At 39.2% G+C, this 21,155-nt stretch overlaps 1 protein-coding gene across 1 annotated transcript in view; it reads left to right on the forward strand.

The window, feature by feature from the left end:
• The window catches only part of RYR3 (ryanodine receptor 3), a 563,198-nt gene that overhangs the window by 352,674 nt on the left and 189,369 nt on the right, over positions 1–21,155 (forward strand). The window contains exons 51-57 of the mRNA XM_034768994.1: positions 3,281–3,501; positions 5,299–5,389; positions 6,902–7,042; positions 9,802–9,983; positions 12,830–12,908; positions 16,862–16,951; positions 18,498–18,644. Of these exons, the coding sequence (XP_034624885.1) occupies positions 3,281–3,501; positions 5,299–5,389; positions 6,902–7,042; positions 9,802–9,983; positions 12,830–12,908; positions 16,862–16,951; positions 18,498–18,644 (951 nt within the window). The remainder of the gene's footprint in view (positions 1–3,280; positions 3,502–5,298; positions 5,390–6,901; positions 7,043–9,801; positions 9,984–12,829; positions 12,909–16,861; positions 16,952–18,497; positions 18,645–21,155) is intronic.

Raw genomic sequence — 21,155 nt, forward strand, 5'->3', positions numbered from 1 at the left:
GAGGTCCCTCGGCCGCTCTTCCGATCTTTGGACCTTAGGGTTACCCCCCCCCCCCCCCCCCCCAAGACTGTCTTTTAGGGTCGATACGATCTCAGAGGAACTGAATGAGATAATGCAGTATTCAATCTGTAGATCATGAATTTAACACGCATAATGACCATAATGTAAAGATTTATTTCTGTATCCCCATAAGCAACTATAACTGAGGAGGGAAGAGAATAGTAAGATGCACATAAAAGCCCAGAATTGCCATTATGTTCATGGATAATTTTTTCTTACGGTTCACCCAGTTAGACTAATAAAGGCTGAGTAAAAACTAATTAAGAATATCAGGACAAGGCCTACTCAGAGAGAGAGAGAGAGAGTCTAGATCTGTATTTATATATCTACTAGTTTATAATGCATTAAATAGTTTTTGTTATGGCTGTACTGAGGGTTAAACTGATTATAAGAATTCTCCCACCCTTGAAACATAAATGTGTAAATTTTCTCTGCTTTCTCCTTACCATTATTAGTATTTCCAGCACCAGCAAAAGTAAAAGCATAAGGCAATATTTTTCTTGCAATACAAGTATATACACCTGGGGAGAAATCCTAGCCCTATTGAAGTCAATTGCTAAACTCCCAACTTCAGTAGTAGTTGGGGCCAAGATTTTACACTTGACAATTTTTTTAAATAATAATTCAAACCTCCAGAAATCTGAGTGTGGAATAAAAGAAAAATATTAGCTAATGATTTAAAACTTCTATAAACTAAAAACTCTTATTTAACGTGTTGGTATAATTGGATAAATGTATAATTGGATAAAGTAATGAGCTAACTGAAGCACAGAGGGAAAACTATGGGTTCAAGGACTAGCTGAAAAACTTCAAAGTCTTGATAGTTTCTGTTAATACATATGTATAATTGAAACAGTGTGTAGAGTTTGATAGTAAATCCAAGTGTATAAACTACAAGTAATGATAGTATTACAATAATTAAAATAGAGCTCTTGACGTTAAATTTCTGATATAGGTCATAGTTCTGTCTCATGTTAATAACGATGCCTGGATAGCTGACTCTTGTTGGGTAATTAATGACAATTACAAGAATTACCTGATTGTATAATTAGGGGCCTGATTCTGCTAGCTCTTACTCATATGAATAATCCTTACATGAGTAGACCTCTTGACTTCAACAGGACTGGTCATTTGAGTAAGGATCAAGTAAGGGCTGAAGGATTGCCCTGTAACTGAGGCTCCATATCAGTAAGTCAAAATGTAGCCAGTACCAAAAAGAGGTAAGAAAAACAAAGTAAAAATATTCAAGGCCCTTCATCTTAACATTTTTAATATTTAGGTAATGGTAGCTACTGTGTTGGACTCAAATGCATATTTTTCCATTTGTGGATGGATTTATAAAGGTAAAATTCAGCTTACAGGAAAGCTTTAGTTCATACATGCACCTGTACCATATGTTGCGTTTAGCTTTTCAGAAAAATAATTATAGTCTTAAAAGTTAAAGCTTCTTGTAACTAGGGACACATTTCTTAATACCATATGGTTTTAGTTTTAAAAGTTTTCTTTCCAGCCTAAGACTACAAAAGCCTTGAAGGCTGATAAGAATTTTCCAGCAATGCACTGACTCATATCAGTAGTGGAGTGGAAGTTATGCTGCAGCTGAAACCCAATAGCTTGCCACAGGGTGTGTGCTAACCAGCAGAAATGACTATTCATATTTTTCTCTGAATTGCATTCTTTTGGTGAGCACAGAGTAGGAAAATATTTTGCAATTGCATAAAAGATTCAAATACCTTTGGCCCCATTACAGTCCTTTGTGTAATTCCATATATACATACAGTATATCCCAAATTAACAATTCACTTTCAGGGAATTTATTAAAATCTGTATTTATAGACAAAAGTCTTTCCTTTCTAAAGAAGTTCAAAATAATCTATATACATGCTTATATAGAGTATAAGTGCATAATATTTCTTTGTAATAAACTACATTGATCTATAGTATGGTGTGTGTATATATGTATAATCAAAGTTATATACATGTAAACTACTTTTTAAGTCATGCTTAAAATTGCAGTATGAGCTAAAACATAAGGAGGAAAGAAACTGAATGCCAGTCCTAAATTTCTGTCTTGACTGATGTTCTCAGTTATACAGAAGTAGTTGATCTATGTAATCTAATCTAATCTAATCTAATCTAATCTAAAGGTGTCCGTGATGTGTAGGATAAATGTAGTATCTAAGGCCATATCTACACTAGCAAGTGTACAGCAGCACAGCTGTACTAATGCAGCTGCACCACTATAAGATCACTCGTGTAGCCACGCTGTGCTGATAATTAAACCATCCCCAACCAGCGGAGGTAGGTATGTCAGTGGGAGAGCATCTCCCGCCGACATGGCTCTGTGCATACAAGTGCTTATGCCAGCAAAATTAATGTTTCTTGGGGATGTTTTTTCTCATCCCTGAGCGACATAAGTTTTGCCAACATAAGGGGTAGTGTAGACCTGGCCTTAGATCTGAGGCTACATGTATTATGTTACATACTTTGGACTGCCATTTATGACCTCAGCAAGTCAAGTATGGAGTGTCTTTATTTTGTTTTTGTTAGTGTCACAGTCTTAGCTTTACTTGAATGTAATATTAGGTAAGGTTAAAAGTTATACTTTTGGGTCTAAATTCGAGCACAGACAACCTTTAGAAAACCCTACAACACCATGGGGAGTGAGAGGTAACATTTTAATGCCCCCAAATCAGGGCATTAAAAGCTACCCTGCAAACTCTCCACAACAAGAATTATGGAGGAATGTTCTTGGGTTCGGTCCAGGGCTTAGTGGATGTGAACTGCACACAATTCTCCTGATCATGCAACGGCCATTACTTTTACACACCCACAGATTATCTTTGCTTCTGACAGGTGTTACCTGTGCAGGGAGCCACCACTGGTCAGAGTAGAGGCAGACATTAACACTGCTCTCCAGCATAAATGTGTGACTGTTCAGAGGCTGTCTCAGTGATGAGCCTTATTTCTTTTCCCTGATTTTTAGTATTTCCTAAACACTCTAAAACAGAGTTTTCTCAAACTGACAGACAATAATATGATTGAAGAATATTTTAGGCATTAAAATTGCCCAACATACTAAACTGATAAATTCACAATTTAAATACTATTGATATCTAGACACTTTCGGAAATGTATCATGGTGTTTATTTTAGAGCATTCTTACTTAACAATATGTAATTCCAGATGGGATTGACAATTATATGCTACTTTTATACAGGTATCCCTGAGCACCACAGAGGCAGCTCTTGCACTAAATAGATATATTTGCTCATCTGTGCTTCCATTACTAACAAGATGTGCTCCCCTCTTTTCTGGAACGGAGCATTATGCCTCTCTGATTGATTCAACACTGCACACAATATATAGACTATCCAAGGGACGGTCCCTCACAAAAGCACAAAGAGATACTATTGAAGAATGCTTGCTTGCTATATGCCAGTGAGTATGATACACGTTTGTAAATTGCTTTCTTTTGTACTAGGTATTGAACTGAGCATGTACATTGTAATACAGTAATTTTTTTTCTTTGTATCATATAAAATGGGAGTGTAGTTTATTGTGAAATGCAGTAAATTATCTGAAAGTAAGATATAATATTTTTAAGAAAGAAAATGGTAAGCAGCTGGTTTTATACTATAGGATCATGCTGTACACATGATTTGCCTTTGCTACAAACCACAGGGTTGTACAGAATAGATTAACCCTTTTTATTATTATTTTGTTTTAAACCAAACCATTATTTAGTAGAAATACCGTCATAATTCTAATCAGACGTGATTTTTTTTTAATATTGGCTATGTAGCCCTGATTATTCCCATTTATTCCTAGAGCTTGCTAGGCTCAAATATCATGAAATCTAAGTTTGATTCAGAAGTAATATGTCTTTCTGCATTGTTCCTCCATGTCCCCAAACCTTGGTCTTTGGACACAGCTAGGGCTTCCTGCCCATTTGACTGTGGATGAAGCTTTTCAAATTAGCTTGAATTGTGTATATTCAGGCTCTGTCTAGTACAATATGAAAATCTCCTTGAATCAATTAAAGTACATTTGTCAATATTAAATCCGCTCACTTTTTCTCTTGTGTTTTTAAGGTGGTTGTACGACATGACAGCAAACATACATCTCCCAATCTCAGAATCTGACCTTACTAGCAAAAATTAAAGTCAATGATTCTAATATTTGGAAAATATAGTGCCAGTGGAGATCTCAAGAACAGTATATTTTCAGAACCACTGCCGCTTACGGCCTCAAATGCTGTGGAAATGTCACATTTCCATATTAAGAGATGAGAGCCAGAAAACTGAGATCCCGCATGAGGAACTTTGCTAACCCTGTACAACACACAGCCTAATCCTCACTCACCACTAGAACTAGTGGGAAAATTTGTGATATTTCAAAATATCACTAAAAATGAGGGGAGGGGAAATTATACCATCTTTTCCATTAACAGTTTTCCTATTCTTTTAACCAGCTCTAATCTCCATATTGGAACATGAAAGGGGGAGTTGTATGCATAGTTTCGCATTAGCACGTGGTCTGTTCTGTACATGGATCCACAAAGCTAAAACTCTGAGGAGGAGTGAGAATCAGCGGGCCACACTTCTTTTCTCCAGGACCATCAGTAGCAGCTTATCTGTGCACTATGTACTTAAATATAGGGACTATGAAGTTTGCTCCTCATCCCTGTGATTTTTAAGGTGCATTTTCCTGAGCTAACAGCCTGTTTCCTCAGGCTGTGCATTGATTTCTAGGATTTGGTTCATTGAAATTAAAGATGAAAAAGATATGTTAGATCATTTAGTCAATCTCACTTCCAGTTCAGGTTTGTTTCCCATAATTATAACACATTCCCCGGAGCAGTTTCAATCCATATGGTTTCCACCATTTTCACTGGAATACTATTTCATATCCTTGTAGTCTCATACCTCACTCTTCTATTCATTTAGTTTAGCAGCTTTTCCACTGTAGCCAGTTGCACCCCACCTTGAAGTACTCTGAAAAATGCAACTCTGTCCTTCGTGCAAGATTATGCCCAGACCCTACACAGTGCATAAGAGAAGGAGGGTGGAAGTAGTGTATCTTTCCACGTTACATCCTCCCATGCATGGACAAGGCACAGTGAGATCCCTTGTTTTACTGACCACCTTCATTGAGTAACTTGAATTCCAATTGGTATTGCAGTTTCATTGAAATATATGTATATTATTAAATGATTAATTTCTTTTTAAATTACAGCCATTTACGTCCTTCTATGCTACAGCAGCTATTGCGACGACTAGTTTTTGATGTGCCCTTACTTAATGAATACTGTAAAATGCCACTCAAGGTAAATATTGCTCTAATTATTGCATGTGCGTTCAACAGAAAATATACTCCAGGATAACCTGTCATCACCATGGTTTTTGTTTTTTTTGGGTGAGGTGGTAACAACATTAAAAGAATCCTAACTTCTGTGAAATTATTTGTATTGTGATAACATTTTATTAAATATAACAGACAAGTACATTGTCAAATGTTTCCCTTGTAAGAACAGTAAGTATATGTTTATTGCTTACGTAAGTGTGATATTGAAAGTAGTAGTTTAAATCTAGGCATTACTTCCCCTACATAATTTTTAATAAGCCTGCATAGAATACATACACCAACACTGTGTTGTTGGTTAAAGTGTGTGCATGTGATATAGGGAATAGGACTCACAATATAGTGCTGTAGAAAAAATTATTTGACTTAAAGGAGCATTTTTGAGCTACCTATAATTGCAGACCTTAATAACCTCCCTACCACTAGAGAGTGAAACAATCACAAAATTAGTAAGTAGAACTAGTTACAAATTTTCTAATGAAATTGACATGCATCAAGGGAACATATCAATTTTGTCAAACCTTCTGTTGGGAACCAGGGAGCCTAGAAGCAAGGCTGTGGGGTTTCCAAGCAGCTCAGGGAGCTTCATCAGTTTGTTTAGAAAAATCAAAATGAAACTTTTTTTTTTTTTTTTTTAAAAGAAATTTCAAAATTCCCCCTTTGGAGAAAACTTTGAAAAGTTTAAAGTTTTGTTCAGACATGTAATATTTTTTTTTTTAATTTCAGAATTTCCCATGCAGTGGAATTTCTGGGTTTTGATTAGCCCTACTAAGTGCTTGAGATCTGGTTCTGATATAGCCCTTCCCATAATGGGCAGTACTAATCATGCGTGCTAACCTACCAGACAGTGTATTACATACTTTCAGTGCAATTGCTATTCCATGGACTCTTCCGAAGCTGATCAGAAATGCCTAGTCATGGACAATTATACATCGTGGCCAGTTTTGCAGTGTTTTCTGATGTCTACCTTGAATTAAATTGAGACCACCAAATGTGTTTTGCTTGTGGTTGTTGAACTTATCTAAATAACCAGAAGTAAGACCCATGTGTATTTAGATTGAAAAAAAGACCCCTGTGCCAAAATCCACTCTCATATAGTTCCTTTATTTTCCCTCTGAACTTTTATTTAATTAATCCCCTTTATATTTTATTATTTGGGCTAATTTGTATGCACTGTAACAAATCTAGGAACTATTTGTCACCATGCTGCTCACCATAGCTATTCAGAACATTACAGCAACTGCCAGAATAGACTTCAGATACTCCTGCTTCAAAAGAACAGGCCCCAAATGCTCTAGCAAAAAAGGTGAATTGCCATTAGATTCTAGCAGTAAAGTGCCTGTACCACGCACTTAAGGAGTTCTCATTCTTTCTAGTAGATGGCAGTGGTTCAACGCCTCACTAACCAATTTGTTTTAGTATTCATAAGAAATATTGACAGATTTTACATAATTGTATTTTCTTTTGATCTATATAGCTTCTAACAAATCATTATGAGCAATGCTGGAAATATTACTGTCTCCCTTCTGGATTGGGGAGTTATGGAATTGCAGCAGAAGAAGAGTTACATTTAACTGAGAAACTTTTCTGGGGAATTTTTGATTCCCTCTCTCATAAGGTAATGATGATCAATCACATTAAAGATTGTAATAGCTATGATAGCATAATTATAATGGTGGTGCAAACTATGAAAAGTGCTTGTTTTAACTCTGCTTTCACTTAATACAGTAGATATTGACAGTGAATGCTTCTAACCAAATTAATATGCGATTGAATGCTTGATCACCCACCCTTTAAAATGAATGCTTAATCACCAAGGGCTCTATTCAGACAAACATAGGCCTAGGGGCATTTTAGCTCAGGATAGCAATATCCCTGTATTTAAGTACATTTCTCTCCATCACAAACTCTTCCTCCTCCTATTATTATTATTATTATTTATTATAAACATTTACAAATATTTTATTGAGATTTTACAATAAAGCTACCTCTGGAAGATGCATACATGATGATGTCATTTATATAGTATAGAAAGGCATATTATTGTGAAGGGGGGGCAGAGTCCATTGCATATTTGAGGAATCACAAGTTTACATATCAGGATGCAGAAGTCATAATGTGTATATGATTTAACAGGAGGTAACAGAATCTGCATAAAGCACTGACATAAACAACTAAACCCATGGTAAACTTGTATTGTTATTCCTATCTTTCCAGACAAAAAAAAGTGTTTCTGTAGTTTTGCTGGACCTTGCATGACTCAGCTATCAAAAAGCCCCAATCTAGAAGGCAAACATTTTTCTGCATTGCATTTTCAAAGCATGGGCTCAAGGCTTTGGCACTCAACCTCTTCCATCTATGATTAGGGTAGAATAAGAAATGGTATCTCCCTGATATGAAGAGGACCACTCACAATGAGGGCATAATATTAGGGCTGTGTTGGACTCATGGTAATCCAGGTTTGCTGTTGACCACAAAGTTTGACAAATTGGATGTCAAAGTAATCAGGCTACCTGTACTCTGCAGATGAGTTCCTGAAGTACAGTCTTGTTCTGTGGTAGTGTTGAGATATCCTGATATGTCTCAGTGTTCCAGTGAAGACATCTAAAAGTTGGTAACCCAGAGGATTCTAGGATTAAAATGTCTGCCAATTATTCACTCAACTCTCCATTATGCTGTGTAAATGAGTGTGCTCAGATAACAATAGACTCAGTATATTAGGCTCCGAGGCGTTGTTACACTATTGATTTTAGTGATCTTTCCCACCATTGCACTACCACCAGTGCAGCTCCACCAATGGTAGCAAGGGCAGGAAAGCCTAATGTAGACAGCTGCCAGCATCTTCATCATTATGTTATCTTAACCTTGTTCCAAATAAGTCTAGATGACATGGTGATACAAACATTGGTGCCCAATCTATGGTAGTGGCCCCCCACCAGTAGTGTCATTAGTAGTAGTGCAAATATGGGAAATTTCTCTAAAATTGCCAGGATACAGTGTCTTCCTCTATTCTTCTCTGTAAACAGACATTTGTAGGTTTTAAATGTTGATGGTCTCCAACTACTTTGATGATGTTATTTACTGTGACCTAGCTCCCATCTATTTTCCAGTATACGACATAGAATTAGGCAAGTCTTTCAGGCAGAGCAAGCATGGGAAAATCTCTTTTTCGCTCCTCAACTCCTCGGTTTCTCAAGGTGCCATTTACAACCAGGTCATGTTGACAGTCAGAATTCTCCATGAACCTCAGAAGAGCTTTTCCTCAACCTTTTTTTTTTGGCATCCAAATATCAACAGGGGTAATCATTCAAGTTTATAGCATTATATAGCACCACTGTTTTTCATTACTGACACCATGAAAGCCCTTCCACTGCAGAAAGTTTACCTATAAGTTCCTAAATTTTCCTAAATGTAAGATTTACCTAAATTCCATCCTCATTTGGTGCCTATGCCCTAATGGCAGGAAAGTGACCAATTTATAAGTAGGGGCTACGCCCAGGCTGTACTAACAAAAGATTACTATTAACAATACCTAGCTCTTACATAGTGCTTTTCATCAGTAGATCTCAGAGCACTTTAGAAAGGAGGTCAGTATCATAATCGCCCTTGTGTAGCTGATGAAACTGAGGCACAGAGATGTAAAGTGATTTGCTCAGGGTCACCTAGCAGGCCAGAGCTGGAAATAGAACCAAGGTTTCCTGGGTCCTAATCCAGTGCTCTATGTACTAGGCCACACTGCCTTAGAATAGGTAGCTGAAAGACGCTACATGTGTATCATATCAGGTTGCTGAGGGTAGATTTCTTATTTGGGAATTGTGAAGTGCTAGTTCTCTCTAATTTGGGTTAGAAGAGAGAATGTGCTAGTTCAGCTTCCGCTGGTACAAGTTTGGAAATGTATGAAGTGCCTTTACTATGGCAAAAGTCAATTTCTTTTGACCTATGTGATTTAAGCAGAACAGTATTTAGGGAGAGTGAAGGAGAAGAGACGGCAAAATACTATGCATTTCCTATAGGTTTTGAAAGTTCTATAAATGTTAAAGCTATTTTTTGTGGATAGTCAAGTTTTACCTGAACAGACTGACACATTCTGAAAATATAAGACGACGTCTGTTTGTAGGTCTTTCAGGTCCATGGACAATTTAAGACTTGTGCATGTGAAAGGATTGTGTAACATTCAACATTTAGTTTGAAGAGAGCCTTAAACAATGCATCCGTTTCTGCATAGGAGTATACACCTTTATGCTGGCAGGAGTTTCTGCTATGCGCTTGACTTTAAAATATTCCTCATGATTTGACTGCATCTTCTAGTTCTGCTCCATATGGCTGTCTTGCTTTCACTAACATTTTGCATGTTTTTTTATTGAACTTTCCAACCAGTTCCTATCTCTCCTGCAGAAGTATGATCCAGAGCTCTTCCGAATGGCCTTGCCTTGTCTAAGTGCTATAGCTGGGGCTTTGCCTCCAGATTATTTAGACACCAGAATTAGAGTAACTTTGAAAAAGCAGGCTTCAGTGGATCCAGAGGGAAACTTTGATCCCAAACCTATCAACACAGTCAAGTGAGTCATGGTAACCATAAAGGTTTTTCAAATGTCTCTTGTGCCACTTATTGCCAATACCTTTCTTTTCCTTTTGTTGAAGAGAATTGACTATCATCTTAAATGATACCCGTGCCCTCCATAACTAATGTGGGGAACCTTGCTCCCTCAGGCACCAAATATGCCTCCTCTGCAACTTATATTTAGAATGTATATAGCACTTTACATGCCCCAAAGTGCTCTGTAAACACTAAATAGGTCTCACAATAACCTGTGAAGTACGGGCTAGATCGGGGTGGGCAAACTTTTTGAGCCGAGAGCCACATCTGAGTGGGGAAATTGTATGCAGGGGCAAGGGGTTGGGGTGCGGGAGGGACTGTGGGGTGTAGGAGAGGGTGCAGTGTGCAGGAAGGGGCTCAGGGCAAGGGATTGGGGCAGAGGAGGGGTGCAGGGTGTATGAGGGGGCTCAGGGAAGGAGGTTGGGGTGTAGGAGGGGTGCAGGGTGCGGCATGGGGCTCAGGGCAGGAAATTGGGGTGCACAGGGGTGGCGTGCAGGATGCAGCAGGGAGCTCAGGGGTGGGGTGCAGGAGGGGTGTGAGGTGTACGAGGGGACTCAGGGCAGGGAGTTGGGGTGCAAGGTGCAGGCAGGGGGCTTAGAGCAGGGAGTTGGGGGGCGGGATACAGGAGGGGTTCAGACTCCGGCCCCGCTTACCTCAAGTGGCTCCGGGGTAGCAGCGGCACGCATCAGGGCCAGGGCAGGCTCTCTGCATGCCTGCCCTGTCCCCAGCCCTGCGCCGCTCCAGGAAGCGCTACGTACCCTGGAGGATTGGAGGTGGAGGGCCCTGGGCTGGATTCACAAAGGGATGTAGCTGCCTAATTGCTTCTTTAGGTACCAAAGTCCAACATTTAAATGCCACTGACATTCATAAAACCATTGCTCAGCTGCATAGTCCCAGAGGTGCCTAAATTCCCTAAGCACCTAGGTTTCTGCCATATCTCAGCTAAGGATGCTAACCAGCAGGCTGTAGAGTCAATCTCTCACTTTTTTCATTCTCTCTTGCTCTCAGACCTAAGGACTGGTTAATTAACAAAGAAAAATAGCTTCAACAAGTGAGACTGTGAGAGCCCTACCTTAGGATGGGCAGGGATGTTGTCCCTAGCCTCTGTTTGTCAGAAGCTGGGAATGGGCGACAGGGGATGGATCACTTGATGATTACCTGTTCTGTTCATTCCCTCTGAAGCACTTGGCATTGGCCACTGTCGGAAGACAGGAAACTGGGCAAGATGGACTTTTGGTCTGACCCAGTATGGCCATTCATATGTTCTTAGGATACCTGTGATCGGCGTTGGCCCACCTACCCGCTAGGGGGCGGTGGGGAGCTATGAGGTCACTGGCCGGCCTGGGTCACGCCTCCGTCAGCGGGGAATTAGCGGCGGGGCGGCCGCCAGCCAGAGTCTGTAGCGCGCCCCTCAGGCAGGGGAGCGCCGGCAAAGGTCAGTNGGCTGAGGGAAAGGCACTTTACCCTCAGGTTCGGAGGGAAGCCACCCTGGCTCCCTACAATACCCAATAACTGGTGGTTAGGGCTCCGTCCTAGGAGTGGAGATTTGGGTTCAAGTCCCTGCTCCAAATCAGACAGAGTGGGGTTTTGAAAAACAGGTCGTCCAAATCTCAAATCCGAAGAAGTGAGGTTTTAACTCACGAAAGCTTATGCCCAAATAAATCTGTTAGTCTTTAAGGTGCCACCAGACTCCTTATTGTTTTTGTAGATACAGACTAACACAGCTACCCCCTGATACTTGACAAATCTCAAATGAGTGTCTTAACTGCTGGATTGTTGGCTATGATTGCAAGTGAGGAGGGGGGGTCTGTCTCTTGGTTATTTTTCAAAAGAAAGGGCTGCCTGCCTCAGATTAATGAGAGTTAAATGCCTAAATACCTTTATGGATCTAGGCCCTTCCCCTTTCCTCTGAATTTTACTCCTGGCTAGCTCAGGCAGCTCCCCACTTAGCTTGCTGGCTTCTGTAAATCTCCTTCCTAGTTTCCTAACTCTCCCCAGACAGTGATGGAGAGCCTGGGCACCTAACTCAGGGCTGTGAATTCCACTGGGCAGCAGGACCCCTTGGAGTGAGGCATTGCAATGCCTCTTTATGAATCTAGACATTGAGTACGAAAGCCAAAGCCAAATACTCTGGTTATATACTTAGATAATACTCTTTTGCTTCTCTCGTGATTTAGAGGGGTGAACTATGCTTGAGATGGCTCATGGTTACTAAAATCTCACAGATCAACGTTGCTATTAATCTATGCCATGTTATGACAAAATCTTCACTCTGTGTGTGAATTTGTCCTGTGTAATTATAAGTCTCAGATGTCAAAGTAAATAAGCTGACTTATATATAATGATTTAATAGAGAAGTATGGTGTTCCTAGTAATACTGTTGCATTCTCAAAAATACATGTCTAGTAATTTTTATGCAACAACTGAACATTATTATTGGGTCATTAAAATTAACATTTTTTTCTTCCTCGTGGAACACATCAAAACATTCATCCTAGTAGTATATATACTAAGAACCACAAAGAATAAAAGAAAAATCTTTCAGACATGGCTTAGCAGATGTATTTCCTATTACTACAGTTCTTAAATGCTCCAGTGTTCATGCATTTGAAGAAACTCAGTAATATCACTATAACACTGGTTTTGTTTTGAATTATTCCTTGTAAATGGAAATGTAATTAAAAAGCATGATTACTTGTTTATCTCTTGAGATGAAACATTTTGACTATTGGTATCTCTTATGCCATTTATTCATATGTCTGGTTGGAGTAAAATATGGTTAAATGACCATGCTCTCTTTGTTTGTAGCCTTACTCTTCCTGAAAAATTGGAGTATATTGTTAGCAAGTATGCTGAACATTCTCATGACAAATGGGCCTGTGACAAGGTAGGGATTATTATAAAACTGACAATTGTCAGAAAAGGAAAATTAAAGAACATTGAGGGTTGAATACTGGAAATTTATCCAATTTATCAAAGTGATAGGCTTGCCATTCATTAAGTGTGCATTATACCAGAGCAGCACTTTCCTGGAGTGTCTACAGAGGTTGGTGGAAGAGACTTTTTACATTAATTTGAGAATTACACTTTTAAAACAGTGTTTTGAATTTTTTTTATTTTTCTTTTGGGGGGTGGGTGGGAAAGAAGCATTCTTCTTTAAACAGAAATGCCAGTCTCACATAGTTGCAGTTAGCTTTGATGTTGAGATTTATTTTATGTTGGCTGGAAGATCTAAAGTCAAATAGGTTCTATTGCAATAGCTTTGAAGTCGAAGAGTGGACCTGCGAAGCCCAATCTCCTTTATAGTTTTAAAAAGCATAGTTAGGCCCCTTCTTCCTCTCTAAAGATATATGTAAAAAAAAAGGTCTCTTAGGTGTTTTCATTCGGTCACGGTTCTACATGTGTGCCCTATCTTTGTGCTGGTTGTCTATTTCAGTGCTTGGCAAGAGTGGAATTTACTGGGGGCTGCAATTGTGGCGTGAAATGTATGCAAATACCTTTCAGGGTTTTCCTGAAGCTGTCATCTGGGATTTCAGATTCCACTGTCTTTTTTAATGTTCATTTGGGCAAAAATAAAGCTTAATCAGGTTTTTGGGTTTTCCATGAAATTATGTTAAATTTGTTAATATTATAGGAGATAAGTAACAAGTTCAGCCCTTTGTTTCCTAGTATGAATTTCAAGCCTCTTTCCTTGCCAGAATAAGAAATTCGAAAAACTGAGTCTTTTAAACAAGTCTGGCCACATGCATGTGCGTGTACACGTATACGCTACATTAAATAGCTCAAGATAGTTAAGACCAAAGCAGACTGTGAAGAACTTCAAAAAGATCTCACAAAACTAAGTGATTGGGCAACCAAATGGCAAATGAAATTTAATGTGGATAAATGTAAAGTAATGCACATTGGGAAAAATTACCCCAACTATACATACAATATGATGGGGGCTAATTTAGCTACAACTAATCAGGAAAAAGATCTTGGAGTCATTGTGGATAGTTCTCTGAAGACGTCCACACTGTGTGCAGCGGCAGTCAAAAAAGCAAACAAGATGTTAGGAATCATTAAAAAGGGATAGAGAATAAGATGGAGAATATCTTATTGCCTTTATATAAATCCATGGTACACCTACATCTTGAATACTGCATACAGATGTGGTCTCCTGATCTCAAAAAAGATATACTGGCATTAGAAAAGGTTCAGAGAAGGGCAACTAAAATGATTAGAGGTTTGGAACGCGTCCCATATGAGGAGAGATTAAAGAGGCTAGGACTTTTCAGCTTGGAAAAGAGACTAAGGGGGGATATGATAGAGGTATATAAAATCATGAGTGATGTGGAGAAAGTGAATAAGTAAAAGTTATTTACTTGTTCCCATAATATAAGAACTAGGGGCTACCAAATAAAATTAATGGGCAGCAGGTTTAAAACAAATAAAAGGAAGTTCTTGTTCACACAGCTCACAGTCAACTTGTGGAACTCCTTGAGGAGGTTGTGAAGGCTAGGACTATAACAGGGTTTAAAAGAGAACTGGACAAATTAATGGAGGTTAAGTCCATTAATGGCTATTAGCCAGGATGGGTAAGGAATGGTGTCCCTAGCCTCTGTTTGTCAGAGGATGGTGATGGACGGCAGGAGAGAGATCACTTGATCATTACCTATTAGGTTCACTCCCTCTGGGGCACCTGGCATTGGCCACTGTCAGTAGAGAGGATACTGGGCTGGATGGACCTTTGGTCTGACCCAGTATGGTCATTCTTATGTTCTTATTAAATACTGGTTAAGGGTGCATAAGGAAAAATCCCTTAAAAGCAAGAAAATGACAAGTTTTCCTTCTTTAACTTTCCTTAACAACCACAATCACAATAACCGCTCCCGGTAACAGATTCTTTACCTCTCTTAGAAACTCACTTGCATATACAACAGATAAAGAAACACAATCATCTAACTTGAACTAAAATGCAAAAACTTTTCCTCTGCACTCTCTGCCCTGTCCTCTCCCTTTGTTGTCCTGCAGCATGGGGGAGATCAGATGGTCATGACTTCCCTTCACTAATTCACTCTTCTCCCAATCCTCCTAAGCTCAAGGAACTTGCTTTTCCAGCCTAAAAGTGGTGCTGGTCTGATATATCTTCTTTGGTTCATTAGACTGGGACTTTTGTATCAGCCAACCGCAGGTGTTGCACCCGTTGGTGCCTAAGGAGTGTGGTGGCAGCTTGTTTACTGAGACAACATCTCTCCCATCTCCTGATATGTTGGGTGAGGGCAAGATGGGGTGCAGGAAGACTTCCCACTGAATCTGTCTTAGGAGCTGAGCTAATATGTCTGCTTCTCAGACAGCTTTCTCTTGCACCGTTTGTTGTATGGAATGGAGTTGCCAGCCTTGTGTGGCATCATTCAGTTTAGCAAAGTGGATAGCATCTGTGTTCAGAGGCTTGCAACTGAAATGTTTCTGGATAAAAAGGCGGGGGGAGTTGTAGTTCTGATGACAGGGATTTTTAGGTGTAGGGGTGCATTAGATTAGGTGTAAAAGTGTTATAAAAAGTGAGATAGCTCTGCTCATTTAGAAAGTAGGTGAGTAGTAGAAAGAACTGGTGTGGGTCCATGTCTGCTATAGTTTAGAGTGTTTTTTAAATAGGGAACTACAAACTATTTAAAGAGACTGTGAGAAATCTTATAAGTCTGAAGTGTAGGTCTATTAGCTTAGTCCTGATTCACATGCCTGCCACTCTTGAGAGGATTGATGCTTACAAAAGCCTGCAGTCATGTTGAGAGTTTGAGTGAATGATGCTTGCATGCAGAGGAAGTGGAGTAAGTGGCCTGATGCCTACACTTACGTAGTCAAGCATTCTATATTTGTTGGTCGATAACCTAGCTGAGATTTTAATGTTCTTATGTTGTTAAACACTTTATTTGGGGACTGATTTTTTTTTCTCTGTCACAGGAGAGTTGAAAAATAAAGCTCTATAATTTAAGGGAAGTAGGATGGGGTTATACTTTGGGCCTACCAATCTTCATAGTATCTCTGTTAATGTTTTCTTCAGTTTCTGTTCATCTAACTCTGCCCACCTCTGACTTCCTTTGAACCATTAGAATTGCAACTAGTTTTCTGCCAATTATTCCCAAAAGTGCTGGTAGTAAATAGCCTTAGAATAATGAACACATATGAAATGAAATCACCCATTTAAAGACTAGTTAACTTTTGATTCTGAAATACAAAGACACTAGATTGATCTTAGAAGACTATAGAATAAGTAGCAGGAATGAAACTACTGTTGTTTCGTTTGAACATTCCACTAAAAGAATACAGCTCTACCTTTTAAAATATATGAGAATAAGAGTCACACAAACTTTGATAATAGCTTTTTTTCTGGGCCCATTTGTAAAAGAGGAAAAGAGGGCATCAAAATCCATTTTATATTTAGTCAGTAAAAAATCTGAAGAAATTATCTAAAAATTTCTTTCATTGTTTTCTGCTTATATATAAAAAAAGTGGTAAGAGAGGGAAGCAGAATTTAAACAGCTATACATCATAAATCTCTTAGGGATAAATGGAGAACAATAACCAAGAATAAAAACCACTTTATGGTCAAAATAACCAGCCATGACACAAGGAAAATATCTGAAGTCTGTGTTTTAAGGAGTAAGCCTGCAAAATATAGAAGGAACAATGTATTGGAAATCCCTGGATAGAGACATTTTCCAGGTGTAATGCACAACTGCTGTTTAGGTAGATGTGCAGTACTGTATGCCACATATTAAAATGACTAGTTCGTTTACGATTGCTCATTTACATTATTCATATAAGAAAAAAGTTTAAATAAAATATATTTTATGTTTTCAGAGTAATAGTGGATGGAAATATGGTGTTTCACTGGATGAAAATACGAAGACACATCCGTTAATAAGGCCTTTCAAAACATTAACTGAAAAGGTAATGGAGGAAAAGCTTAAAGTTCTTTCTAGCATAAAACAGCATGGTTCAGGCACAATTTTAGTTGATCCTTTTTAACAAGCACATGAAATAGAGAGAAGAGGTGGGGAGAGCCAAATCATATTGTATTTCAGTTAATGACAAGAATTGTAGATTAGATCAACCCTTTGCTTTGTAATCTATGCAAGAAGTTTGGATTTGATTCCCAGTCTCTCTCTCTCTCTCACCCTGTAGAGCAACTGATGCTGGGAGTATTATGGATGTATTGCTCTCAGCCCTTTGTGGAGGAGAGAACTCTTTTTATCCCTCCTGTGGCTGAGATAAAGGTATGAGTGAAGATCTTTGAATAGAGATCTCTCCTCAGCCAAGGCAGATCACTACTCTGCTGAAGGTGTGGAGGGTATAAAGGGAAACTCCTCTGCGGTAAAACATTTCTAACATTGTTTGTAGGTGAATTGTTTCTGTGAGTTTCTTGACTAGGAATGAGAGTCTTCTAGTGGGTAGAGCAGCGAACTAAGTCAGGACTGTTGGTTTCTATTTCAAGCTCTTCTAGTGACTGCCTGTGTGACTTTGGACAAGTCACTTAGCATTACCCCCTCTTTACCTCACCTTTCCCATTTGAGAAATGGGAACTGCTACACTCACATGGGTTTTGAAGATTTAATTAGCTGAGGTTTGTAAAGCATTTTGAGATCCTTGGACAAAATGCACCGTAGAACTCTGAGGTATTATTATTATTTGCATTATTATTAAAGTATTTTAATATTTGTTAAGATAAAAGATCATTTATCTTTCTCATTTGAGGAGAGGATTTTTTAATCACTTCTTACACAATGTGTTTACTTTATAAACATGCCATATCGTGTAGTTATTGATATATGGTAACTACTTCTAAGAGATGGATAATGAAATATTCAAGTTTTCTTTATGCCATAATGTTTCAGGTACAAAAGACCTGTACTTCTCATAAAAACAGCAAGATACATTCCCTGCCAATAAAATTTAGTGGTGTTTGTATTTGTATCAAGGGGAGAATAGACCATTAAGTTTTACATTAATACTATCTGTGAATCAAAAGTTGGTTGAAGAAGGGACTTTCGTGCTGACAAACTCAAATGTCCACCATGTAGAGATTTCATTGAAATAATAGCACCCTGGATTGGTGGATATTTTGTGTTAGAAGTACAGTACTATACGTTTTCCTGATTGGTCAGAAAGACCAGTAAATAGTTTGCAAGCAGCTGCAAAATATAAATACCATTGTCTGTTGATTCAAAATTCACTTGTCTGCTGTGCTTAGTTTCTAATGCATTGTGCCGTGTCCTAGTAATAAGTGCCCCAAGGGAAAGAAGTAAGTAATATGACTATTTCTAAAACTACTTGAAACAAAGAGCCAAATCCTATCCTCAGTTATACCTATGCAACATATGTTGATTTTAATTGGGCTTGCCTAGGTGTAATTGAGGGCGGAATATTTCTCCATAGGCTTTTGCTAGTTGCTTGTGAAACACTATATAATTATCCACTCCTTTGTTTTTCTTTAAAGGAAAAGGAAATTTATCGTTGGCCTGCCAGAGAATCGCTTAAAACCATGTTAGCTATGGGATGGAGTCTAGAAAGGACCAGGGAAGGAGAAGCAATGGTACAGCAGCGTGAAAATGAAAAGCTCCGCAGCATATCACAGTCTAGCCAAGTAAGGCAAAACTGCTTAAAACCACAGAAATCAATCAATTCACTTGTTCACAGAGAATTGACCCTAACATTGTATCATGTAAAAAGAAACTTGCCACACTTAGCTTATTAGTATTACTGTCATTGTTGGTATTGTAGCAGCTCCTACAAGCCTCAGCTGAGATCAGAGACCTGATGCTGTAAAAACACATAGTGTCTCATTAAACAGTGTCTTGATAAATTTTATATCATGTCTTTGTGGGGTGTTCTTGGAAATAAAGTTATTTTTAAAAGATTTGGGAAGCTGGGATAAAACTGTTATTACAAGGGAATGGAGCTTTCATATACAGGGGCTTGTAGTAGGTTATTAGAAGTGGCTAGTATGGTTCTGCTTGCTGAAGCCTAATTAGTTATCGACTGCCATAGATATTATCCGCAGTCACATACCATAGTGATGGATGTCTTATAATTGCAGATAACAATTATAACTAAAAAGTATTGAAAGGGCTGACCAAAATAAAAAAGATAATTGTGATAGGCATTACAAACCCTTTCAGACCCCAAAGGAGGGTCCTTATAGCTCTGACGCATACTATCCCAGCTTCCCTAATAAACTGAGGTGGCATCAACGTAATCACTGGGACAACAGAGCTCTAGGTGAAGGTAGGACTGAGGGAAGTTCCTTGCATGGCTCAGAAAACTCGAAAGACAGCACCTGAATCCCTTTGGAAGTTGATTCCCTATAACAAAGGCAGGTGGGCCGCACTGCTAAATAAAAAATGAGCCTAGAAAGAGGAGGCACTCTCTGAAGAAAGAATGCCCTCAGAAACAACCTCCCTCCATTTCCTTAGGAATCGGGCCTTTTTTATATTCAGCCTAGAGGCACTAGGTGGGGTATCGGAAAACTTTTGTTTAATGTTAATGAAACCTAATGAGTGTGATCTCTTGGAGAGGTTTTTTTCTCTTGTTTAAGCAAAAGGACCTCTAGTACTTTGTGGTAGGGAACTGGAAATGGGCCAGGACCATATTAAATACATGAATATTGCAGTCTAATCCCTTAATTGTGTAGATCTTTGTGTTACCTTGCTTTAGGGGTTGCATCTCACTTTTTCCATCTGTGGGAAAACCTTTTCCTTCCATCTGAGGAGTCCCAGTGGGCCAGTCTGTATTCCACCCTGGTCCCGCGACCTGCCAGGGATATCAGTTGGCAGCTCCTTCACGGAGCATCCCCTCTCCCCAACTCTTGTCCCTTTTTCAGTGTGAGGGACACCCTGGCACACATTTACATCGAGTGCGCCAGGTTCCAGCCCCTTTTCTGGCTCCTCCAGAACCTTCTCCTCACGTTCTGGCTGCACTTCTCCCAGCACCTCCTGATATTTGCACACCTCATCCATGGTCCCACGAAGTCGTGAGACCTCCTCGTCAACCTCCTCCTGGTGGTGGTCATGGTGGCCCTCCACCATACCAGGAGGAGGATGCTGGATGGAGAGGTGCTCTGCGACTGTGGATCCTATTTGCACTCCTCCCTTCACTCACGTATCTGGGCAGAGTTCCTCTGAGCCACCCACTGTCTCTCTGGATGCTTTCAAGGAAAAGTGGGGGCTGTTTGGGGTTCTCTGCTCAGTGTCCCCCTCTGGTTCCCTGCTTTTGCCCCTGTGACCTTCACTCCCTTCCCTGTTTTACATTCGTTGTCCCCCAAAATTACTTGGTATCTCCTGCAAGTAATTGTAGCTCTTCCTGTTAGGCTGTGGGGAGGGGCCTTTGCTGTGGGTGGGCTTGTGCCCTCCCATTCACAGATTTCCAATAGGTGCATCTCACTTTTTCCTTAAATATGGTTTTTATTGTATTTTCTTATATACTTCTGTATAGGACTGATAGATGCCTGTCTGTATACAGTAGAATTGGCTGCCATCAAATTTTGTGTACATTTCTCAGATAAAGAACCTTAGAAATTAATCTCCAAAAGTTTATTTCACTGGTGTGAATCTCTAGCTCACTGATGACCTGGATTAGTGAGAAGCCTTGATTACATTTTCTTCGCCTCATACTGTGTGGTGTGTGTCACAGAGTGGCAGTGTCACACATACAATTGAACATGCTCATAAGCTTATGGAGGCAAATTCATAAGGAGCCTGCATCTGTATCATTGAAGCCAGTGGAAATTTTTTAATTGACTGGTCAGTGGGACAAGACGAGGCCCAAGGAGATAGGCAGGTTATCTGTTTGTTGCAGCTAATCACCCTCTGATAGCCTTATCATGTAATGTGCATATATTTTTAAACGTTGTGTTAGAACTATTACAAGACGAACAAGTTCTCTCTTGAAAAGTCTGTTTACATTTTACATAAATCCATATTATAACCTTTAATTGCATTTTTGAAAATACAAAATATACATTACCAGCACTAGATAACATCACATGAATAGGAAACTGTTTGACAGCCATGTAAATAAGGGTCTGATCATGTAAAGAAAAATGGAAATGATTCACATGCTTAACTTTAAGCATATGAGTAGTACCATTGATTTCAGT

This window comes from Trachemys scripta, chromosome 4, assembly GCF_013100865.1.
Source record: "Trachemys scripta elegans isolate TJP31775 chromosome 4, CAS_Tse_1.0, whole genome shotgun sequence".
Lineage (NCBI taxonomy): Eukaryota > Metazoa > Chordata > Testudines > Emydidae > Trachemys > Trachemys scripta.